This window comes from Pelophylax lessonae (assembly GCF_965119305.1).
Source record: "Pelophylax lessonae genome assembly, chromosome: 9".
NCBI lineage: Eukaryota > Metazoa > Chordata > Amphibia > Anura > Ranidae > Pelophylax > Pelophylax lessonae.
In genome coordinates this window covers 257,686,129-257,710,619 of record NC_138776.1, presented here as the reverse complement: position 1 = coordinate 257,710,619, position 24,491 = coordinate 257,686,129, and the positions used below count along the sequence as shown (strand labels likewise).

The 24,491-nt window shown below is 43.4% G+C and overlaps 2 protein-coding genes across 2 annotated transcripts in view; both read right to left on the bottom strand.

Annotated features, from left to right (window-relative positions):
- The window catches only part of LOC309564402 (uncharacterized protein), an 880,901-nt gene that overhangs the window by 248,548 nt on the left and 607,862 nt on the right, over window positions 1-24,491 (bottom strand).
- LOC309563415 (uncharacterized protein) overlaps window positions 838-24,491 on the bottom strand; it is a gene marked incomplete at its 5' end in the record, with an annotated part of 28,709 nt that continues 5,055 nt past the window's right edge. The window contains 8 exons of the mRNA XM_082267809.1: window positions 838-2,377; window positions 5,364-5,502; window positions 5,597-5,694; window positions 5,951-6,086; window positions 6,623-6,760; window positions 12,447-13,927; window positions 14,694-14,820; window positions 15,334-15,420. Of these exons, the coding sequence (XP_082123935.1) occupies window positions 1,020-2,377; window positions 5,364-5,502; window positions 5,597-5,694; window positions 5,951-6,086; window positions 6,623-6,760; window positions 12,447-13,927; window positions 14,694-14,820; window positions 15,334-15,420 (3,564 nt within the window). The remainder of the gene's footprint in view (window positions 2,378-5,363; window positions 5,503-5,596; window positions 5,695-5,950; window positions 6,087-6,622; window positions 6,761-12,446; window positions 13,928-14,693; window positions 14,821-15,333; window positions 15,421-24,491) is intronic.

Genomic DNA, 24,491 nt, shown 5'->3' with positions numbered 1-24,491 from the left:
CACTACATTCTCCGACAGCTCTCCTCCACCATCCACACTACATTCTCCGACAGTTATTCTCCCACCATCTACACTACATTCTCCGACAGCTCTCCTCCACCATCCACACTACATTCTCCGACAGCTCTCCCCACCATCCACACTGCATTCTCCGACAGCTCTCCTCACACCATCCACACTACATTCTCCGACAGCTCTCCTCCACCATCCACACTACATTCTCCGACAGCTCTCCTCACACCATCCACACTACATTCTCTGACAGCTCTCCTCCCACCATCCACACTACATTCTCCGACAGCTCTCCTCCCACCATCCACACTACATTCTCTGACAGCTCTCCTCCACCATCCACACTACATTCTTCCGACAGTTATTCTCCCACCATCTACACTACATTCTCCGACAGCTCTCCTCCACCATCCACACTACATTCTCCGACAGCTCTCCCCACCATCCACACTGCATTCTCCGACAGCTCTCCTCACACCATCCACACTACATTCTCCGACAGCTCTCCTCCACCATCCACACTACATTCTCCGACAGCTCTCCTCACACCATCCACACTACATTCTCTGACAGCTCTCCTCCCACCATCCACACTACATTCTCCGACAGCTCTCCTCCACTATCCACACTACATTCTCCAACAACACTCCTCCCACCATCCACACTACATTCTCCGACAGCTCTTCACCATCCACACTACATTCTCCGACAGCTCTCCTCCCACCATCCACACTACATTCTCCGACAGCTCTCCTCCCACCATCCACACTACATTCTCAGACAGCTCTTGGGAAGAGAAGATCACGGAACTATAGCAGACCAAGCTCATCACTACTGTCTTTATTAAAAGAAAAAAGTTAATAAGTCGATTGAACCCATCATATTACACCTTAAACTGAAATGTCACTTTGGCCAGGATGAACTACTTTATGAACTCATTTTACAATGTCCAGTCCAATACTGAATAATTAAACCTGTTAAATTCCACTGGTCATTTGTTAAAAGCATCAGCAGGGGTGTGTCTTCTGATGTCTAACGAGATTGCCTTTAAATCTAAAACATTTCCCACACACAGTACATGAAAACAGGCCCTCGCCCGTATGAATTTTCTCATGCCCAACAAGGCTTCCTTTTCTTGTGAAACTTTTCCCGCACTCTGAACAACTAAAAGGACGCTCGCCTGTGTGAATTCTCTGGTGTTCGATAAGTACTTCTTTCCGTGCAAAACTTTTTCCGCACTCTAAACATGAAAAAGGGCGCTCACCCGTGTGACTCTTCTGGTGTGTAAGAAGGTGTCCTTTCTGAGTAAAACATTTCCCGCAGTCTGAACATGAATAAGGACGTTCACCGGTGTGGTTTCTCTGGTGTATGATAAGCTTCTCTTTCTCGGTGAAACACTTCCCACAGTCTGAACATGAAAAAGGAAATTGGCCCGTGTGAATTCTCTGGTGCACAAGAAGTGCGCTTTTCTGAATATAACATTTTCCGCACTCTGAGCAGGAGAAAAGTCCCTTACCAGTGTGACTTTTCTGGTGTAGAAGCAGGTGTGCTTTGTGGATGAAACATTTCCCACACTCCGAACACGAAAAAGGACGTTCTCCCGTGTGAATTCTTTGGTGCTTATAAAGATTTCCCTTTTGGCTGAAACATTTCCCGCAGTCTGCACATGAAAATGGAAGTTTACCCATGTGTCTTTTCTGGTGTCCAATGAGGTTTTCTTTCCTAGAGAAACATTTCCCACACTCTGAGCACGAAAAAGGATATTCCCCTGTGTGAGTTCTCTGGTGTGTAAGAAGTACAATTTTCTGAGTAAAACTTTTCCCACACTCTGAACATGAATAGGGACGTTCTCCCGTGTGAATTCTCTGGTGTCTAACAAGGTCACCTTTCTGTGTGAAACATTTCCCGCACTCTGAACAAGGAAAAGGGCGCTCACCCGTGTGAATTTTCTGGTGTTCAATAAGAACTCTTTTCCAAGCGAAACATTTCCCACACACTGAACATGAAAAGGGACGCTCAGCTTTGTGAGTTTTCTGGTGTGTAAGAAGTGCTTTGTTGTCCGTAAAAGATTTTCCACACACTGAACATGATGAGCTCTCTTCTGTGTGGCCTCCTAAAGAAGATTTCTTGGGATTAGCTGGATCTGTTGATCTATCTGAGCTGTGAGAACCGAGAGGAATATCAGAAGTCATGTTATGTAAATTATTAGAAGATTCCTGGGCTTTAGGGTGATTCTTTGATCTTGCCAACTTGCTGGACTTTACTCCTGGAGGATTTTGCTTTACTTCATTATCTTCTGTATTACAGTCCGGAGATATACCAAGAACTCTATCCGAGATTCTTTTATTTTGAAGGTAGTTTCCACCTGTTGGAAAGCAATCTAAATGTTACACATATTCCATCCTAATGTATTGCAGTTACAAGTCATATATAATGGTCTAGTGTTCAACAGTTTCCCGGAGCTCTGGCATGGAGTTGACTACAGTCGTAACACTAAAATATGAATACAAACCAGTTTAATAATAAAACATACCCAAATCACACTGGTGTTTGGGCAAAGATGACTTTATTATGTTGAGAATTAATTTAGACCTTCCTCCACCTCAATTCTTGTAAACATGATCATAAGCTGAAAAATGGAGATGGACCCTTGGGCTATACATTATCTCTGATACATTTGTTGGAAACACAATTATATTAAGATAAAGCTCTAATCCAGTGTGCAGTATCTCTTCATTAGTTGGGAATGTGGTGTTATATTGAGGAATGGAGATGGACCTTTCATATGGTGTACAGTATCTTCTTCACCTCATTTGTTGGGAACATGACATTATATTGAGGAATGGAGATGGACCTTTCATATGGTGTACAGTATCTCCTCCTCATTTGTTGGGCACATGATGTTATGAGGAATGGAGATGGACCTTTCATATGGTGTACAGTAGGGCTGCATGATATTGGAAAAAAATTACATTGCGATATTTTTTTTTCAACGATATATATTGCGATATTGAGAGGAAATCATGGAAGTATTGCAGCAGCGCAGCCTTTTTCTGATTGTAATTTCAGATTGTACCATACAGCCAGGGCAGGCCAGGGTTAATGTTATTGTAGGGATTGACAGTGACAGTCAGTGTGGATTAGGCACAGTCGGGACTCAGTGGTGGCAGGAGGTAGAAGAACACAGCCTGACATGACATCCGTCCAGTCCCACACGTACTGACTCGACTCTTCACTCTGAACTGTTACAAGACAAGCTTGTTTCCAGTTTTTCGGTGTCAGTGTGCTGAGAGCCGCTGAGTGGTTACAGGGAGGAGCTGAGCTCCTCACTCTAGGATCATATTACCATCAGCTGGAAAACTAGGCTAGATGCAGGCAGGTAGACTGAACGTGTGGGACGGATGTCGGGCTGTGTTCTGCTACAACCACTGTGAGTCATCGGGACTTCTCCCTGCCTAATGCCTATGCCTTACATCGTATCTTCGGGGATGTGACTATCGCCCACGCCCACAGCACGATAGTCGATATCACATCGACTATCGTTCAGCCCTAGTGTACAGTATCTCCTCCTTATTTGTTGGGAACATGACGTTATATTGAGGAATGGAGATGGTCCTTTCATATGGTGTACAGTATCTCCTCCTCATTTGTTGGGAACATGATGTTATATTGAGGAATGGAGATTGACATTTCATATGGTGTAAAGTATCTCCTCCTCATTTGTTGGGAACATGAGGTTATATTGAGGAATGGAGATGGAACTTTCATATGGTGTACAGTATCTCCTCCTCATTTGTTGGGAACATGACATTATATTAAGGAATGGAGATAGGCACATGATGTTATAATGAGGAATGGAGATGGACCTTTCATATGGTGTACAGTATCTCCTCCTCATTTGTTGGGAACATGACGTTATATTGAGGAATGGAGATGGACCTTTCATATGGTGTACAGTATCTCCTCCTCATTTGTTGGGAACATGACGTTATATTGAGGAATGGAGATGGACCTTTCATATGGTGTACAGTATCTCCTCCTCATTTGTTGGGAACATGACATTATATTAAGGAATGGAGATAGGCACATGATGTTATAATGAGGAATGGAGATGGACCTTTCATATGGTGTACAGTATCTCCTCCTCATTTGTTGGGAACATGACGTTATATTGAGGAATGGAGATGGACCTTTCATATGGTGTACAGTATCTCCTCCTCATTTGTTGGGAACATGACGTTATATTGAGGAATGGAGATGGACCTTTCATATGGTGCACAGTATCTCCTCCTCATTAGTTGGCAACATGACACCATATTGAGGAATGGAGATGGACCTTTAAAATGGTGTATAGTATCTCCTCATTTGTTAGGAACATGACAATATATTGAGAAATGGAGATAGTCCTTTTATATGGTGTACAGTATGTCCATGTCCTTTGTTGGGAACAAGATATTATATTGAAATGGAATGTGGATGGAATTTTCAAGTGGTTTTTAAATATCAATCATTTGTTGAGATCCTCGGATAGTGTTGTGGATACAAAGGTTATCTTCTTCTGATGAGGACTGGAAATTGTATGCTAAATGATGTACTACATTTTATTCCCATTTGTTTAGAAAACTTGGTCATAGTGAAGGTACATCGATGACATACTTATTGCTAGAGGTTATTGATTCTAAAGTGTTTCCTTGAGGTACAGAAAAAGTGTTACTTAGGGGTTCTTTATTGTAATTACTAGATGTGTTTCTACATACACAAATAAATTAAATGGCTACTAACATGTGTAGGAAGAATCATTATAGAATGTTGATCCAGGGAGTTATCCAATTGTCTTTTGAAAACAGGATTAACATCTTTAATCATTGTTGGAGAAAAGTGTGCCAAGCCTAATAAATGTTTTTTTCATCTATGATCAACTGCTTTTTTTTGGGGAGGGTGGAGATAATGTGCATGAATACTTAAAGTAGAACTATAGGCAAGATTTCACTTCACTTCCTGTCCCATAGCCAAACAGGAAGTGAGAGGTAATCCCTGCAAGTTAAGGGAATTCCTTGGGGACCCCCAGTTCAACAGAGCTAGTATACCCATTGGAAGATTTTGCCTCTATTACTTTTCTGCGAACAACCCAAAATCTGGGATTTTCTTTTACTTTCACCTTCAATGATAATGGTACACAGGACAAATAGAGAAGCGGAATCTCCTGAATAGGGCCACAGACAGCAAAATAAACTGACAAGTATTGTAATCTTTCTCCACTCCATCTAAAACTAAAAAATTTTTTGCCTTTAGTTATACTTTAATATTCATATCAAACTGATTTGATTCTGCAATTAGTGTTTATTACTTACGTGTGTTGGTATAGAGAGATTTCTCTGGTTTATTTTTTATATTTATCTCCCCCTCCTCCAGAGACTGCTGATCTCCTTCGACAAATGTCTCTTCTTCTTCCTCTTTAACTTCAATTTTGATGATTTTCAGTTCTTCAGCCTAAACCCCAAAAGATGATAAAACACATTCATAATGAGGAGTCCTCTCAACTTTCAGAACACATTTTTAGGTCTACATGCCCAGTCCTATCTACCTGATCGTGGTGAGGGATGTCGTGATCTTCCTGTGTGGATTCTTGAGATTCCAGAGGATGAGGACATCTCTCTGGTGGGTTCCCATTACTGGATCCATCTGTAGGAAACACACACACTGACTGAATACATTGTTTTTATGGGTTTATCAGATGATGGGGGATCTAGGTGGACCCTCCGTACTGCTCTCTCCTTTACAATAAAGTCTCCTCTTACCTGTTGATGTTAGGGGCGGCTGATCCTCCATCATGATGCCAAAGCAGAGGTTATCTTACCTGTTGATGTGAAGGTCTACATATGCTCAAATATCAATCCATAGACTATACCCGTTTCTGTATTTAATATTCATTACTCACCAGTGCTGATATTTAAAGAAGGTTCATCCTGTTTGATTGACCCCATTATCCCAACATCCTCCTCAGTTTGCTGATAATTCATGACAGATGTCTCTTCCTCTTCCTCCTTAACTTTAATATGCATCCGTGTTTCATGCTAAACCAACAAAAGTGTAGAAAGTAAAAACTTTTAAATGTGAGAACCAGTAGGCTGAGAAGAAGAGTATAATCCCATATATCTTGGGACACTTAGCAGTCTACTCATCTACCTGATGATGGTGAGAGATGGTGTGATCTTCTTGTGTGGACTCCCGGGAATACAGAGGACGGGGACATTTCTCTGGTGGGTTCCCATTACTGGATCCATCTGTAGGAAACACACACACTGACTTAATACATTGTTTCTATGTGTTTATCAGATGATGGGGGATCTAGGTGGACCCTCCGTACTGCTTTCTCCTTTACAATAAAGTCTCCTCTTACCCGGTGATGTGAGGGGCGGCCGGTTCTCCATCATGACGTCCTTGTAGAGGTCCTTGTGTCCTTCTATATACTCCCACTCCTCCACGGAGAAATAGACAGTGACATCCTGACACCTTATAGGAACCTGACACACACAATGATACAGTCACCATCCAGACACATCCCTTGTCTGTTACTGGATAATGTCCTAGAATTTCCAGCACCGCTCACCTCTCCTGTCAGCAGATCAGTGATCTTCTTGGGAACTTCTAGAAACTTCTGGTTACCTCTGTTATCAGGCAGTGAAGTGGATGCACTGTGATGGGTGATGGCTAGGTGGAAATGGTTCACTTTCCTTATTGTACCTTCCTGTGTAAAGAGAGATAGGTACAATTATCTTACAAACTGTACACAGTCCTTCTGCCTTGCCCATTTAGGCCTGTTTTATAAAGTGTTTCTAGATTCAATTTTTTTTTATAGGGGAGAAAAAAGGGAGAATGCAAAAATTTGGGAGCTGTCACCAAAACAGGAGCATAATGGAAATCTTCTTAAAGGACTCCTGTATTGCATTGTATTATGTCTACACCACAGGAAGTGATGGTAATTCTACCCAATTGGAAAAAGACCTAAGAGGGGGCATTCTTCCCACTGATCACCAAAGCTAGGGGCATTTATTTAAAGCGGAGTTCCGGCCTCAAAATCGATTTTGGGCCATCCGCTTGCTGAGCGTCACCTGAAACACAAATGGATGCTCCCAATTTTTTTTTTCTTTACTTACCTTGTTTTAGAAGAAAATTACTTAAATTTCTTCTACTGCCCCCCTCTGCGGCCGCGGCCCACGCCGTCTCTTCCTGTTTGCAAAGACTCCTAGGAGCTGAACGTCATCGCTCCCAGGAATCAATGCACCTGCACCGGCCCCACTCGTCAGTTTCGGTGGGGGTGCGTCATTCCCTGCTAAACAGCTTCTGGGCATTCCCAGAAAATGTGCAATGATGACGCGCCCGCACCGGAAGTGACGAGCGGGGCGGCTGCAGGTGCATTCTGGGAGAAGAGGACACCGAAGAGGACACAGAAGAGGACGCAGAAGAGGACGCGCTGGCTTCAGCTGCCCACATCCGAAATGGCAGCGCTGGAAAAGAAATTTTCAAGGTAAGTATTTCTTCTAAAAGGTAAGTGTGACCCGGGACAGTTCAGAGGCTACCCATTGTGGAATGTACTGGCCCTGACTGTCCCGGGGGTATTTTTATCTAAATTTCACACCCGAGGCCGGAACTCCGCTTTAAAGGATCCCCAATGAAGTTTTTAGCAGGCGTTCCCCAATACCTGAATATAATTTCAAGGGTTTGATAGGGTAAGAAGGTTGAGAAAGGCTGATGTAAAACCTGTTGAAATGAGCATGGGTGTCCTCGGAATTCATCCCATGCCAAACTCCGAAACTGACCCCATTTTTTATTACAATGAGCTACGGGTTGGGTCTGCTGGAGATAAAGGACGTCACAGTGACTATGGAGGAAGAGGACAGACATGACGGGGGGGTTACTGGGTATAAATATAAAATAATATCTGGTTACCTCCTCTGTTGCCAGTTCCAGCAATGTCTCCTTTCTACTTTTCTCCAATTTACCTTTCACCTGGAACTTCCTGTTTCACTTCCTACATCACTTCCTGTCTGTGCGTTCCAAGTGAGATCACCACCTCGTGTCGAATCCAAACACTGCAGCCTACATTACGTTTCATCATTTTGGCTCACTGTCTCATTGTTTATTACTCTATTATGTTATTATTATTATTATAATACATGAGTTATATAGCACCAACAGTTTGCGCAGCCCTTTACAATGTGAGGGAAGACAATACAGTTACAATATAGTTCAAAACAGGAGGAACTAGAGGGCCCTGCTCGTTAGAGCTTATAATCTAGAAGGGTGTTGTTACATCTATGATTATACGTAAAGGTTATGTTTCATTTATAACCCAGGCAAAAATAAAAATATAATGAAAAATGATTTTTTGATGTTTTACTATTTAAAAATATCAAACTAAATAAAGAAAAACAAATTGTAAATTGAAATACATTATAATCTATATACAGAAGTATATTTTGATTTATTACATTGCTATTGATATCATCATCAAAAATTGCACTTGCTTCTTTATTATCATATCAGGATTATATCACAATTGAAATCAAAAGAGTAACCAAAAGTTTATTAAAAAATTGTGTTTTATTTTTTAGAAAAAGGTGAATCTTTAAAAATTGAAAGCAAGCTGAAGATCAATGAAACCAAAATCATAAGGTATACAAATGACTTCTCAGCACAGATTGGGTCATTGATTCTAACTTTCACAGCTAAAGGATACTACCACCATGGATGAATGAAGTAGGAAAGCATATATGATTCTTATCATATCCAGTCTATTCTGGAGTTTTGCCAATACAGTAAACCCCCCTCCATTGCGGGGGTTACGTTCCGGACCCAGCCGCGAAAAGTGAAATTCCACTAAATAGAAAAACCCTATTAAAATGCATTGTAGGCATGTTTTTTTTTTTACTGTCACTGTACGTGTAAAAGCATTTTAAGGTCTTTAAACACACTTTTAAAACAATAGAAACTCATTTAAACACATAAAAGATACTGAGAGACATAGCAAGAGCTATGGAAAACACAAAAATATTTAATTTTTAATGATTTATATAGTAAAATAACATTACAAAAAAGAAACGCAATATATCGGGACCCCAAAAACTGAACTGCGATGGAGCGGGCGTTTACTGTACTCCAATACTGAAAGGTCCCCAGCACACACATTGCTTCATCAGTAGTAACTGCATCTTAGTAGAGACATTCTTTTGTCGTCAGTTTTTACATCTCCAACACATATTGTTCTCTCAGCAGAGTCCACATCACTAAACACTTTCTGCACCCTGGTGTTCTACTTCTTTCCAGGTAGGGGATATCTGTACAGGCCAATAGGCACAGGAGGAGCCCTGATGCACGCTGGGTGACTGTACTTAAATCTGAGGTGCACATGGGACTCCTGGTATTCGACTGGAGAGCGGGGTCCAGGTGGGGAGGGGGTTGCCGCCTTTCCCCAGAGCAGGCTGCCATGCAGCCTCAGGTGGTTGACCTGAGGGCCGGAAACAGAGATGCTGAAACCCAGGGATTCTTTTGAGAGCTGACTGAGGGAGGATGTCCATGGATCTAGTCTGGTATCATGGAGGAGGGGACTTCCCAAGGAGATCCTAAGACTGTTGCTGTTACAATCCCCCTCTTGGTGCTAAAAAAGTCAGCGGGCTGGGTGTAATGGGTGTAAGCTAAAGGGGATACTGGCTAGTGTCCTGAAGATACAGAGTTCTTTGAGTCTGCTGCTAACATAAGCAAAGGACTTAAGCCTTGTACACACGCTACGAATTTCCGCCGACCGCTCGTCCGTCTTTTGTGGCATGCTAGTCTGATGTGGAAAGTGAAGAGGTTATTTTCATACGAATTTTCCCGTACGACAGAATTCTACTTCAGAAGTGATGTCATGTGTTGGATTGCTTTCTATGTGTTCTTTCTCTCTGAGCATGCTTAGTCTTGCTCATAAGATTTTTCCCCATCTAAATCTGTACTAATGAGACGAAAATCGGACGTTGTATTACGGACAACAAAAATGTTATAGCCTGCACATCAGGATTTTGTCAGCCGAAAAGTTGGAGTCGGCTGTCGAAAGCACCGTACTAACAATCCGAAAATCGGCAGATCGGTCGTCGGACGAAATTTCCCGGCCGAATTCCTTATCATGTATACGGGGCTTTATTCTGCCATGCAAGTGCTGTATGGTTTAGCAGAAGATCTGCTATTCAGTTCCACTTAGTGAGGCCAAGTGAGAGTTGTCCTCACCTGTACATAGTTGAATTTGGAGTATCCCACCAGTTTCTTCTCCTATCCAAGTTCTCCAAATAAAACACCAAAAACAAATCCCTTAGACTTGTCATTGGAGCAATAGAGTGTGTGCACCTGGCAGTGTGTGAAAATGCCCGGTATCTGGCAACAGGATAATCAGAGGGTGACCCAAGAAAGATCTATACTCAGCAGCCCCTACGGTAGTGGTGCTGCACTTACATTTTATGGCAGTTCTGAAAACTTCTCTAAATCCATCAGGCTAGATTCCTATGCACATTTCTTTAATACATACAGTGGTTCAGTTAATGTTTCCTGTATTTTTTTGTATTACTGCCATTGATCATATGTTGCTTTTCTAATGGAATAATAGTCAATGTATTGTCAGGAATGCTCTATGTTTCCCCATGTATTGTCATTTTTGCCCTTTTTTAACCCAACTTTATTGCCCATCTGTTGTCACAATTACCAATGTGTGGGAACTGCAGCGCTTTTTCTTCCTGAGGATCATATTCCTATATTTTTATGCCCCTAAAAATAAAAAAATAAATAGTTTGCACGGCTCCGCAGTGTCTTATGGTGAGCACTGCGCACCAGTTCAGCTTATCTGCTCTCCCTCCTACCATGGAGAATTTTAGGCTCTTGGGGCTCATTTACAATTGTTTTGACTTCAACACACATTAAAGCTCTTACCGCTTCAGCATGTGTTTTTGATGCTTCGGTGGGGCTATGATGATGCTTCGGTGGTCCTTCCGTGGTGCTTTGATGATGCTTTCGTGGTACATCGATGATGCTTCATTGATGCTTTTTTAAAGCTTAAGGGTTAATTTATACTTGCTTCGGCTTCAACACACATTAAAGCGCCTACCGCTTTAGGCTTCGATGATGCTTCAAGCAAGCTTTGTTATAGACTTCTATGGAGGCTTTGAAGACGCTTTGAAGCACCACACTTGATGTGTTTTTAAGGGCTTATTTACACTTGCTTCGGCTTCAAACACACATTAAAGCGCCTACCGCTTTAGGCTTCGATGATGCTTCAAGCAAGCTTTGTTATAGACTTCTATGGAGGCTTTGAAGCACCACACTTGATGTGTTTTTAAGGGCTTATTTACACTTGCTTCGGCTTCAACACACATTAAAGCGCTTACCGCTTTAGGCTTCGATGATGCTTCAAGCAAGCTTTGTTATAGACTTCTATGGAGGCTTTAAAGACGCTTTGAAGCACCACACTTGATGTGTTTTTAAGGGCTTATTTACACTTGCTTCGGCTTCAACACACATTAAAGAGCCTACTGCTTCAACATGATTTTTTGATGTGCTTCAATGATGCTTCAGTGGTGCTTCAATGATGCTTTAAGCAAGCCTTGTCAAAGACTTCTATGGAGGTTTTGAAGATGGTTTGAAGCAAAGTCGAAGCAAAGCAAAAGCAAGGTGTAAACAGGACTGTAAGCTAACCATTTTATTTAGTGACAGGGGCTTTGACTGGCGTACAGAGAGCTGTAAAAAAGCCTGTCAGAAGCCATATTTTGAAGCAAGTGTAAAGGAGCCCTTATGGCTCCTTTACACTTGCTTCAGGGTCAACACACATTAAAGCGCCTATCGCTTCAACATGTTTTTGTGATGTGTTTTAAAAGCTTCGGTGGTGCTTCAAATAGGCTTCAATGATGCTTCAGTGGTGCTTCGGTAGTGACAGTGTGAGGCGAGGAGAGCCGATAAACGGCACTTCCTCATTTACATGTGACCGGCTGTGATTGGACACAGCCGATCACATGGGTAACGAGTCATGTCATTGACTCTTTACCAAGATCAGGGTCGCGCCGTGTCCTAGCAACATGGCGCGGCCACGATCGCCGATCTGCGCGCCCCCGCGAGCACGTGAGAGAGGCTGTTCTGGTGCGCCGTCATATGACAGGGTCCCAGAATGGGAGCTGCACCGCTCCGCTGTCATTTGACGGTGGGCGGGTAGCAAGCGGTTATAATAGAAATGTCCTTCGGAAAGCACTTTTTCACCTGTTATAAAGGACGATATATTTGCCAACAGCTGTACTCTGATATTGAGTTAGTCTTTCTCAATTCATAAAACAAATTCGGAACTCTTAGTATGTAAAAATGGTGACCAACAAGAATCTTTACAATATTTTTTATTTCCATTAACAGTTCTTGCACCCTTAACATGAAAAAGGACCATCATCCATGTGACTTTTTTGATGTTTAACAAGATAGTCTTTCCTGGAGAAACATTTCCCGCACTCTGAACATGGGAAAGGGCGCTCGCCTGTGTGAATCCTTTGGTGTATAACAAGTTTTGATTTATCACGGAAACATTTCCCACACTCGAAACATGAATAGGGGGGCTCGCTCCTGTGGATTTCTTGGTGTGTAACCAGTTCTGCTTTTTGAGCGAAACAATTCCCACACTGTGGACATGAATAGGCATACTCCCCTGTGTGAATTCTCTGGTGTATATCAAGTTTTGCTACGTCACAGAAACATTTCCCGCACTCTGAACATGAATAGGGGCGTTTACTCTTGTGGGTTTTCTGGTGTGCAACAAGGTCTCCTTTTTGAATGAAACATTTGCCACACTCTAAACAGGAGAATGGACGTTCACCTGTGTGAATTCTCTGGTGCATAATAAGATTTCCTTTCTGATTGAAACATTTCCCGCACTCAGAACAGGAAAAAGGACTCTCACCCGTGTGAATTCTCTGGTGTGTAACAAGGCTTCCTTTCTCAGTAAAACACTTCCCGCACTCTAAACATGAAAATCGACGCTCGCCTGTGTGAATCCTCTGGTGTTTAAAGAGGCTTCCTTGCTGAGTGAAACATTTCCCGCACTCTGAACATGAGAAAGGACGCTCACCTGTGTGTGTTCTCTCATGTGCAAGAAGGTGTTGCTTTCTATTGAAAAATTTTCCACATTCTGAACACGAGAAAGGATGCGCATCTGTGTGATTTCTCTGGTGCAGGAGAAGGTCCCATTTTTGAATTAAACCTTTCCCGCACTCTGAACATGAAAAAGGACGCTCACCTGTATGAATCCTGTGGTGTTTAAGAAGGCTGTCTTTCCTAAAGAAACTTTTCCCGCACTCTGAACACGAGAAAGCGCGCTCACCAGTGTGACTTCTCTGGTGTATAAGAAGGTCTCCTTTCTGAGTGAAGCATTTCCCGCACTCTGTACAGGAAAAGGGCCGCTCACCTGTGTGAGTTCTCTGGTGTATAAGAAGTTTTCTTTTCTCAGTAAAACATTTCCCGCACTCTACACACGTATAGGAGTGCTCACTCTTGTGAGTTTTCCGATGTGTAAGAAGGCCTCTTTTCTGAGTAAAACATTTTCCGCACTCTAGACATGACAATGAATTGTCTGCTATTCGAACTTCCTCGTGGCTTGAAAAGGAAGACGAATCTGTTGATCCATTCACACTGTGATTTCTTAGATGAATAAGTGAAGTCATAGTGGGTGAATTTTCAGAAGATTCCTCAGGGTTGGAGGGATCCATTGATGTCTCCAAATGATATAATCTTTGATGTATAGGTTGACTACGGGAATTAATTCTTGATAAATATGGCATTGGCCTAGTATCTTGTGCATCATCGGGAAATAAAGTAAGATCTCCCCCTGAGGTATTCATATTCCGTACACAGTGTCCATCTGTTGGGAAGCCATCAATAACTAAATGTTAGATTAATTTTTCACATCTTGCATTCAACTTCACAGACCTCTGGCATAGGTCTTAGGTGCAATCATAACAGAAAAAAATGAATACAAGCCACATAAAAGACACAGTACACCCAATGACATTGATATTATTAAAACTGAACCTTTAAACACCTCGTTTTGAGGAATGGAGATAATTCTTTCATTAGGTGTACAGTATCTCCTCCTCATTTGTTGGGAACATGACGTTATATTGAGGAATGGAGATGGACCTTTCATATGGTGTACAGTATCTCCTCCTCATTTGTTGGGAACATGACGTTATATTGAGGAATGGAGATAGACCTTTCATATGGTGTACAGTATCTCCTCCTCATTTGTTGGGAACATGACGTTATATTGAGGAATGGAGATGGACCTTTCATATGGTGTACAGTATCTCCTCCTCATTTGTTGGGAACATGACGTTATATTGAGGAATGGAGATAGACCTTTCATATGGTGTACAATATCTCCTCCTTATTTATTGGGAACAACGTTATATTGAGGAATGATTTTTCATATGGTGTACAGTATCTCCTCAATATTTGTGAATATGTTGTGTAAACTTGGGATAGGTAGCAGGTGCAACCTTTTATAAACTTGATGGTCATGTCTTTTTCAAAAAATGAAATAATGTAAATACTGTATATACTATACTTTATACTCAAAGAACTAAAATTATATTGTGAACTGTTTCTTCATTTACTTTACTACTTACTTGTGTCCATAAGTAGAGATTCCTCCTTCTGCTTACTTTTCACAATCATCTCCCCCTCCTCCACTGACAGCTGAGCTCCACCTACCAAGGCGTCTTCTTCTTTAACCTCAACTTTTAGTTCTTTGCCCTAAACCCAAAGATCATAAAATACAGGTATACCAAAGTACAAGAGATTACACAGATAAATGTCCACTCATAACTTAGAATACATTTTTAGGACTACCTGTACCCGAACATGGTGAGGGATGGTGTGATCGTCCCGTGTGGAATCCCAGGAATACAGAGGACGGGGACATCTCTCTGGTGGGTTCCCATTACTGGATCCATCTGTAGGAAACACACACACTGACTGAATACATTGTTTCTATGTGTTTGTCAGATGATGGGGGATCTAGGTGGAGCTTCCGTACTGCTCTCTCCTTTACAATAAAGTCTCCTCTTACCCGGTGATGTGAGGGGCGGCTGATTCTCCATCATGACGTCCTTACAAAGTTAATTTTACCTAATGAGATGAAGATCTACAGATCCCCACTCATCCATCTATATACCAAAACTCTTTCTGTATTCAGTGTGTTCATTACTCACCTGTGCTGATATCTAGAGAGGGTTCCTCCTGTTTGATTGTCCCCATCATCCTAACCTCCTCGGTAGCTGGCTGATAATCCATTACAGATGTCTCTTCTTCTTGCTTTTCAACCTCAACTTTTATATACGTTTGTTCTTCATTCTAAATCAACATTATAAAAAGTAAAATCTTTAAAATGTGAGGACTAATAGGCAGAGATAAGAGTGTAATCTCATAAGTCTGGAGTTCTACCCATCTACCTGATGATGGTGAGGGATGGTGTGATCTTCCTGTGTGGAATCCCGGGAATACAGAGGACGGGGACATCTCTCTGGTGGGTTCCCATTACTGGATCCATCTGTAGGAAACACACACACTGACTGAATACATTGTTTCTATGTGTTTATCAGATGATGGGGGATCTAGGTGGATCCTCCGTACTGCTCTCTCCTTTACAATAAAGTCTCCTCTTACCCGGTGATGTGAGGGGCGGCTGATTCTCCATCATGACATCCTTGTAGAGATCCTTGTGTCCTTCTAAATACTCAGTGCTAAAATAAAGTAATAGACAACAGTACACCTTCACACCTCCCACTTTCCATTGTCACCAGCATGCTTGCAAAACCCCCCTTCCCATTTTACTACTGCGGCTACCTCCCCTACCAAAACTGCACCTATGCCCGCTACACTGTGTAGGTGTACCCTGAGCCACACTTGTTACCACCACTTCCCCATCTAACCCATGTGCCTTTAACCCACCTCTCAACAATGGACCTATATACGTTTTCCCCTACTCGTACCAACATCCTATTACCTCCTCTGCTTCCAACATCAACAATGTCTCCTATCTACTTCCTCCCAACTCAACTATTCCCCGGAACTTCCTGTTTCTATGCGACATCACTTCCTGTCTTACCTTACATCACTTCCTTCATGTGGAAATTTTAAATCCTCCAGTCTACGTTCTACAGCACATTCTTGAATTACATTACGTACATTATTACACACACAGATTATACCTCAGTTAAGGCCCGTACACATGTACCGATTGTCGGCCGATTGTAGGCTTGTTAGTATGATGCTTCCGACAGCCGACAACGCACTTTCGGCCGAAAATAATGTGTCGTGTAGGCATTAAAATTTTTGTAGGCCAACACCAGAACGGCCGATTGTTCGCCAGTCAGTACAGAATTCGGCCGACAATCAGCAGATTTGCAAGACTGGGCATGCTCAGAAAAGACAAAACACACGGAAAGTTAACCATCACATGACATCACTTCTGCAGTCGGCTGCTGTTGGCCGACAAAATTCATGTGCAGTCTTTTGCAGTTTTCAACAGACACGACAGCCCCGGACAAAAGACAGCCGATCGTTCGGCCGACGATCGGTACGTGTGTACGGGGCATTAAAATCCAGATCATATAAGAAAATCAAAAATAATAAATCGACCTTTATAATAGACATAATACACATAACATTTAGATATATTTATACATTGTTATTCACATCATCAGTAACTTACATGGTACTCAATAATTTATTGTCACGTGTAGGTTAAAAACGCCCCCGAAAAAAAATAAATGAATGAAGAACAAAGCTGCTTTGATAGTCCTTTTAATAGATCCAATGCTGATGAAACTGAAGAATGAAAAACAAACTGAACAATGGACAGGAGAAAATTCCTTGAAAGATATTTATCACACGAATTAGAACTTTCACATTTCACATTGCTTGAGGATTGTACTGCTAGGTTCAATTGTCGTATGACCGTACATGATGCTCCTATCAGATCCCCTCGTTCCCGGAGTTCTGCACTGCAATGCGTAAAAGTCCCCAGAACTGACTTTGTTCATCAATAATCCGATCCTGGTAGAGACATTCTTTTATCATCCCAATAGAAATTGTTCTCTCAACAGTGTCTACTCTACAACACTAAACTCTCTCGGCACCCCTCTGTTCTACCTCTATCTCAATGCCTGCACTACATTGTCTGGGAGATCAAATCTTCCACATGGTGTTCTCAAGCAGCTCCAACCTCCCTTATCTATGAAACGTTCTCTGACAGCTCTCCCTCTACCATCCACACTACATTCTCCGACACCTCTCCTCCACCAACCACACCACATTCTCCAACAGTTCTCCTCCACCATCCACACTACATTCTCCGACACCTCTCCTCCACCATCCACACTACATTCTCCAACAACTTTTCTCCCACCATCCACATTACATTCTCTGACAGCTCTCCCTCCACCATCCACACTACATTCTCCAACAACTTTTCTCCCACCATCCACATTACATTCTCCGACAGCTCTCCTCCACCATCCACACTACATTCTCCGACAGGTCGACAGCTCTCCTCCACCATCCACACTACATTCTCCAACAACTTTTCTCCCACCATCCACATTACATTCTCCGACAGCTCTCCTTCACCATCCACACTACATTCTCTGACAGCTCTCCTCCACCATCCACACTACATTCCCCGACAGCTCTCCTCCACCATCTACATTACATTCTCCGACAGCTCTCCTCCACCATCCACACCACATTCTCAGAGAGCTCTCCTCCTACCAGCCACACTACATTCTCCGACTACTCTCCTCCTACCAGCCACACTACATTCTCCGACAGCTCTCCTCCACCATCCACACTACATTCACTACATTCTCCAACAGCTCTCCACCATCCACACTACATTCTCTGACAGCTCTTCCCCCACCTGCACTACATTGTCTGGGAGATCAAATCTTCCACATGGTGTTCTCAAGCAGCTCCAACCTCCCTTATCTATGAAACGTTCTCTGACAGCTCTCCCTCTACCATCCACACTACATTCTCCGACACCTCTCCTCCACCAACCACACCACATTCTCCAACAGTTCTCCTCCACCATCCACACTACATTCTCCGACACCTCTCCTCCACCATCCACACTACATTCTCCAACAACTTTTCTCCCACCATCCACATTACATTCTCTGACAGCTCTCCCTCCACCATCCACACTACATTCTCCAACAACTTTTCTCCCACCATCCACATTACATTCTCCGACAGCTCTCCTTCACCATCCACACTACATTCTCTGACAGCTCTCCTCCACCATCCACACTACATTCCCCGACAGCTCTCCTCCACCATCTACATTACATTCTCCGACAGCTCTCCTCCACCATCCACACCACATTCTCAGAGAGCTCTCCTCCTACCAGCCACACTACATTCTCCGACTACTCTCCTCCTACCAGCCACACTACATTCTCTGACAGCTCTCCTCCACCATCCACACTACATTCACTACATTCTCCAACAGCTCTCCACCATCCACACTACATTCTCTGACAGCTCTTCCCCCACCATCCACACTGCATTCTCCAACAGCTCTCCCCCCACCATTCACACTATAGTCTCTGACAGCTCTCCCCCACCATCCACACTACATTCTCTGACAGCCCTCCCCCACTATCCACACTACATTCTCTGACAGCTCTCCCCCACCATCCACACTACATTCTCTGACAGCTCTCCTCCACCATCCACACTACATTCTCCGACAGCTCTCCCCCCACCATCCACACTACATTCTCCGACAGCTCTCCTCCCACTATCCACACTACATTCTTCGACCGCTCTCCCCCTACCATCCACACTACATTCCCCAACAGCTCTCCTCCACCATTCACACTGCATTCTCCGACAGCTCTCCCACCACTATCCACATTACATTTTCCGATACCTCTCCTCCACCATCCACACTACATTCTCTGACAGCTCTCCTCCACCATCTACACTACATTTTCCGACAGCTCTCCTCCACCATCCACACTACATTCTCCGACAGCTCTCCTCCCACCATCCACACTACATTCTCAGAGAGCTCTCCTCCTACCAGCCACACTACATTCTCCGACTACTCTCCTCCTACCAGCCACACTACATTCTCCGACAGCTCTCCTCCACCATCCACACTACATTCACTACATTCTCCAACAACTTTTCTCCCACCATCCACATTACATTCTCCGACAGCTCTCCTTCACCATCCACACTACATTCTCTGACAGCTCTCCTCCACCATCCACACTACATTCCCCGACAGCTCTCCTCCACCATCCACACTACATTCTCCGACAGCTCTCCTCCACCATCCACACCACATTCTCAGAGAGCTCTCCTCCTACCAGCCACACTACATTCTCCGACTACTCTCCTCCTACCAGCCACACTACATTCTCTGACAGCTCTCCTCCACCATCCACACTACATTCACTACATTCTCCAACAGCTCTCCACCATCCACACTACATTCTCTGACAGCTCTTCCCCCACCATCCACACTGCATTCTCCAACAGCTCTCCCCCCACCATTCACACTATAGTCTCTGACAGCTCTCCCCCACCATCCACACTACATTCTCTGACAGCCCTCCCCCCACTATCCACACTACATTCTCTGACAGCTCTCCCCCACCATCCACACTACATTCTCTGACAGCTCTCCTCCACCATCCACACTACATTCTCCGACAGCTCTCCCCCCACCATCCACACTACATTCTCCGACAGCTCTCCTCCCACTATCCACACTACATTCTTCGACCGCTCTCCCCCTACCATCCACACTACATTCCCCAACAGCTCTCCTCCACCATTCACACTGCATTCTCCGACAGCTCTCCCACCACTATCCACATTACATTTTCCGATACCTCTCCTCCACCATCCACACTACATTCTCTGACAGCTCTCCTCCACCATCCACACTACATTCTCCGACAGCTCTCCTCCCACCATCCACACTACATTCTCTGACAGCTCTCCTCCACCATCCACACTACATTCTCTGACAGCTCTCCACCACCATCCACACTACATTCTCCGACAGCTCTCCTCCCACCATCCACACTACATTCTCCGACAGCTCTCCTCCCACCATCCACACTACATTCTCCGACAGCTCTCCTCCCACCATCCACACTACATTCTCTGACAGCTTTTCCACACTGTATGCATTTTTTTTTTTTTTGTGGGTTCCACACAATGTCTTTTCTACAGCTTTAATCTAATAAAATCTTGGTGACCATTTTACCCGCTTAACTTGAATGTAGGAGCCGTTCTCCCCGTTGGCCTACGTAAGATTACCTTTTTTTATTGACCGTCAATGTGAGGAGGCCCTTCTCAACTGATAGTTAACATAAAGAGGCCCATATCCAACAAATCAGCAATTGAGGTGGAACTTTCACGTGTCACCCATATCCTGTAGGCATCCTGTGGCTTTTTTAGTACATTTTTATAGCCATCATTTCTACGGGCATGTATAGTATAGATTTGGGTGGACTTTAGTTATTGTATCTTTATTTTATGTTCATTTATTGCTCATGTTTAGGACGATATTTGTTGTATTTTCACAATTGTTGTGTTGCCTCATGTATTGTCATTATTGTCAGTGTGTTATCCATCTTTCTCTTCTGCTGTCATATTTTTCAGTGTATTGCCCTCATATTGCCAATATTTGCCCACGTATTAACTTAGCAAGAGTGAGGAACTGAGTCAACACTGTTGCCTTTCAAGACTATATTAAATACAAGTTAATGCCCCTAAAAGAACTAATTTTAACGTCCTCCTATTGTATTGTGATGTGTATTGTAGACAACTTGGGCCTCTCTGCCTCCTTACAAAGAAGGTCGTCTTTCTGAATGAAACATATTCCGCAGTCTAAGCATGAGAAAGGGTGCTCACTGATGTGACTTTTCCAGTGTCTAATAGGTTGTCCTTTCTGAGTAAAGCATTTCCTTCACTCTGAACATGAATAAGGAAGATCGTGCAGGTGAATTATATGGTGTATAAAAAGGTCTCCTTTATGAATGAAACCTTTCCCGCACTCTGAATAGGAACACTTGTCTGTCTGAATTCTCTGGTGCATTAGGAATTTTACATTTCCTACACTGTGAACCTAGAATGAGGACTTCCACCTGTATGAATTCTAAGGTATACAAGAAGCTGTGTAAAGCCTCGTACACACGTACCGATTGTCGGCCATAAATATTCGGCCAACTTCCGATCGGCTGATTGTCGGCTTGTTAGTATGATGCTTCCGACAACCGACTGCGACTTTTCGGCCGAACAAAATCTGGTGTGCAGGTTTAAAAATTTTTGTAAAAATTTTTGTTGGCCAACAAAGAACGGGCCGATTGTTCGTCAGTCAGTGCAGATTTCGGCCAACAAAAATGTGATGATCAAGACTGGGCATGCTCAGTGAAGAAAAAACACACGAAAAGTAGACCATCACATGACATCACTTCTGCAGTTGGTTGTTGTTGGCCGACAACATTTGTGTGCAGTCTTGAGCACTTTTCAACCAACAAAACAGCACCGGACAAAGGACGGCTGATCGTTCGGCCGACAATCGGTACGTGTGTACGGGGCTTTATATGTGTAGCACCCTCCTAGTCAGGTCCTAGGTCCTAAGAGAGTGGCTCTCTCTGCTTACCAGAAGAGCAGCAGGCAAAATGTTTGTGCACTCTGCTTATCAGGGAGCAGGATCGGTAGTTAGATCTACTCAGTTTGCCCAGTGTGTGATTCATCTGGTCTCAGGGAGTGTCCCCAGCCGATCCAATGGGGAGGCACGTTGGATGCTGGAGGAAACCTGATCAATGACACACAGGCTTTTGGTACTGTCCCAGGGGTTTTAGAGGGTTTTTTTGTAACTATTTGTCTTCACTGTGGGACTGAGGGTTGTTCGGCTCATAATTGTATTTCATTAACATAATTGGTTTAAGACGTGCTTGATTGCACCATTTCAATACCACCTGTTTGTTTATCTACAAATGCTTGCCGACTCCTATAGTCCTATTGTGTGGTCATGAGTAAGCGATCTGTTGCATCGTGAAATGCGTCAACCCGACACGTCTGTTTGTGCACTGTCTGTATGTTTCATCTATGAGGAATAAAATAATTCATTGATTTCAACTAATTGCCTTGAGTGCGGTCTCAACTTTAGATTTCTTCTATTTCGGATGACGGATCTGACCTGCACCAGGCTCGGAACTTGCACCTGAGCGGCTTTCTTTCGGTTTGTTCTACTGTCCCAGGGGTTGACACAGAGTGGTGCATTATGGGACAGGGTATAAAAAGCAACGGGCACATGAGGTAGAGGTCTTTGGCGGGGAGCAGAGTCCCAGAAGGAGGGTGACGGCTGTCTTCTCCTTTGCAGCGGTTGATGGTGGTCTCAGGCAGTCGGCCTGGTGTACTGGTGGTGTGAGGCTGAACCCAGAGGTCAAGGAAAGCTGACTGAGGAGTTGGGGCACTGCGAGACTCTGGAAAAACAGTATCGTGAGTACAGAGGATCTTGCCCAGGGGTCTGCCCAGGAAGGATACCACTCCGGGTAGTGCAGTCAGTGGACGAGTGTCAGCTAGCCCAGAGAGAAGGGGGGTACTAGGGGAGTACCCTGAAGAGAAAATACTTTAGAAACACTTACCTCATCTTCAATCAAGTGGCAGGATGAAGTAGCGGCCTTGCCGCATTCTCAAGGTTAGAGTCCTCAGCATTGTGAATACTTAACAGTTGGAGTATCCCACTCATCCCTTCTCCCATTCCAATTACAATAAAACCACAAAAACAACATCTCCTGGACTGATCTATGACTAAGCCAAGAACTGAAAGTGTTACATTTCTGCAAACAGTTGCTACAGGTAAATCAGGGGAATCCCTAAAGTGTAATCTTCAGCAGCCCTCTAGGGGGCAGTGCTACATATGTGTGAAAGTTTTCCGACACTCTAAGCAAGAATAGAGATGCTCACCTTTGTGACTTGTATGGTTTCTGAGGTACTCTGTCTGAAGGAAAGTTTTCCCTACATGAGAAATGGCGCTCGTCTTTGTGACTTTTCTGGTGTAAGAAGTTTTGTTTTCTTAGTTCTTACAGAAAGATTTAGTTTACAATGAACATAATTAATGTCTTTTATCAGGGTTCGACAAACCCCGGGCGCCAGGTCGCATTGCGACTAGAATTAGTGACCTGGCGCCTGGGGTCCTGTCCTGTCCCTTTTGCACCCCCCCACCCACTCCCCGGTTGCACGGACTACCGCGCCATCCGATAATTGAGGCCGCGACTTTTCGGCCTTCTTCAGTGAGAGAACGGGGGACTGGCGCCCTCTTGTGGTGGCCGGGAGTTTGACAAGCAGTCACTAATGGCTCCTTTACCCCTGCCTGTCCTGAGATGCGATGGAAGTTTTTGCAGGCTTCATCTCCCTGTCCACTTACCTTTTCTTAAAGGTAAGTGGACAGGGAGCGTGGTTATTATTATTTATTTATTTTTTAAATTATTAAAAAAAATATATATATATATATTTTTTTTTTTTTCCTCATCACCATGCCACAGCCGAAGGCCCCATTAACACAGGCTTTCTGATCAGGTCCGCCTGTCAGTTTTTCAGGCAGACCTGATCGGACCCTTCAGTCTCCTCTATGGAGCGGTAATCTGCCGCCATCTGATCCTGTCCGCCAAAAACAGACGGATGGTGGTTCTATTTTCTATCCATCCCGTGGATCGGATCAGATGGCATCGGATGGAAACAGACGGACGGTCTGTTTCCATTCAATTGCCCTATAGAGGAGAGTGGGGTTCTAGTCGTCTTTATGTGTAAATTTAGTATGTTATTTTTTTGGAAATAAAGCTTGGTTGTTTATTAAAAAAAAAAAAAACTGGCTCCTAACTTTTTTAGCTGGCTCCTAGATTTCAGGCAAATTTGTCAATCCCTGTCTTTTATGGTGTCCGAGAACCTCACAAAAACATTTCCCACGCTTTGAATATAAATAGGAATGCTCTCTTTTCCCAGTTTTTTTTTTTTTGTAAATATTTAGCACAACCAGAACATAACAATGAATGCTCTACTATGGTGACTCCCTCATGGCGGGAAGGCGTTTTCTTGGGATTGGATGGATTTGTTGATCAATTCGCACCATATACTTTGAGTAAAAGGAATTTATTCTTGGAAAATAGTGTAGTGTCATATGATCTTGTGCAAAACAATCTGGAAATAACACAAAATCTCCCTCTGAGGTATTCCTATTACACAATGACCATATGTAGGAATTTTTTTTTTAATAAATGCTATAAGTCATCTACAAGTCTTCTATTCAGAATCCATAAACGTTGGTACAGCACTCAACAGTTTCACAGAGTTTTAGCATGGAATTGGGTGCAATCATAACGAAAAAATAAATA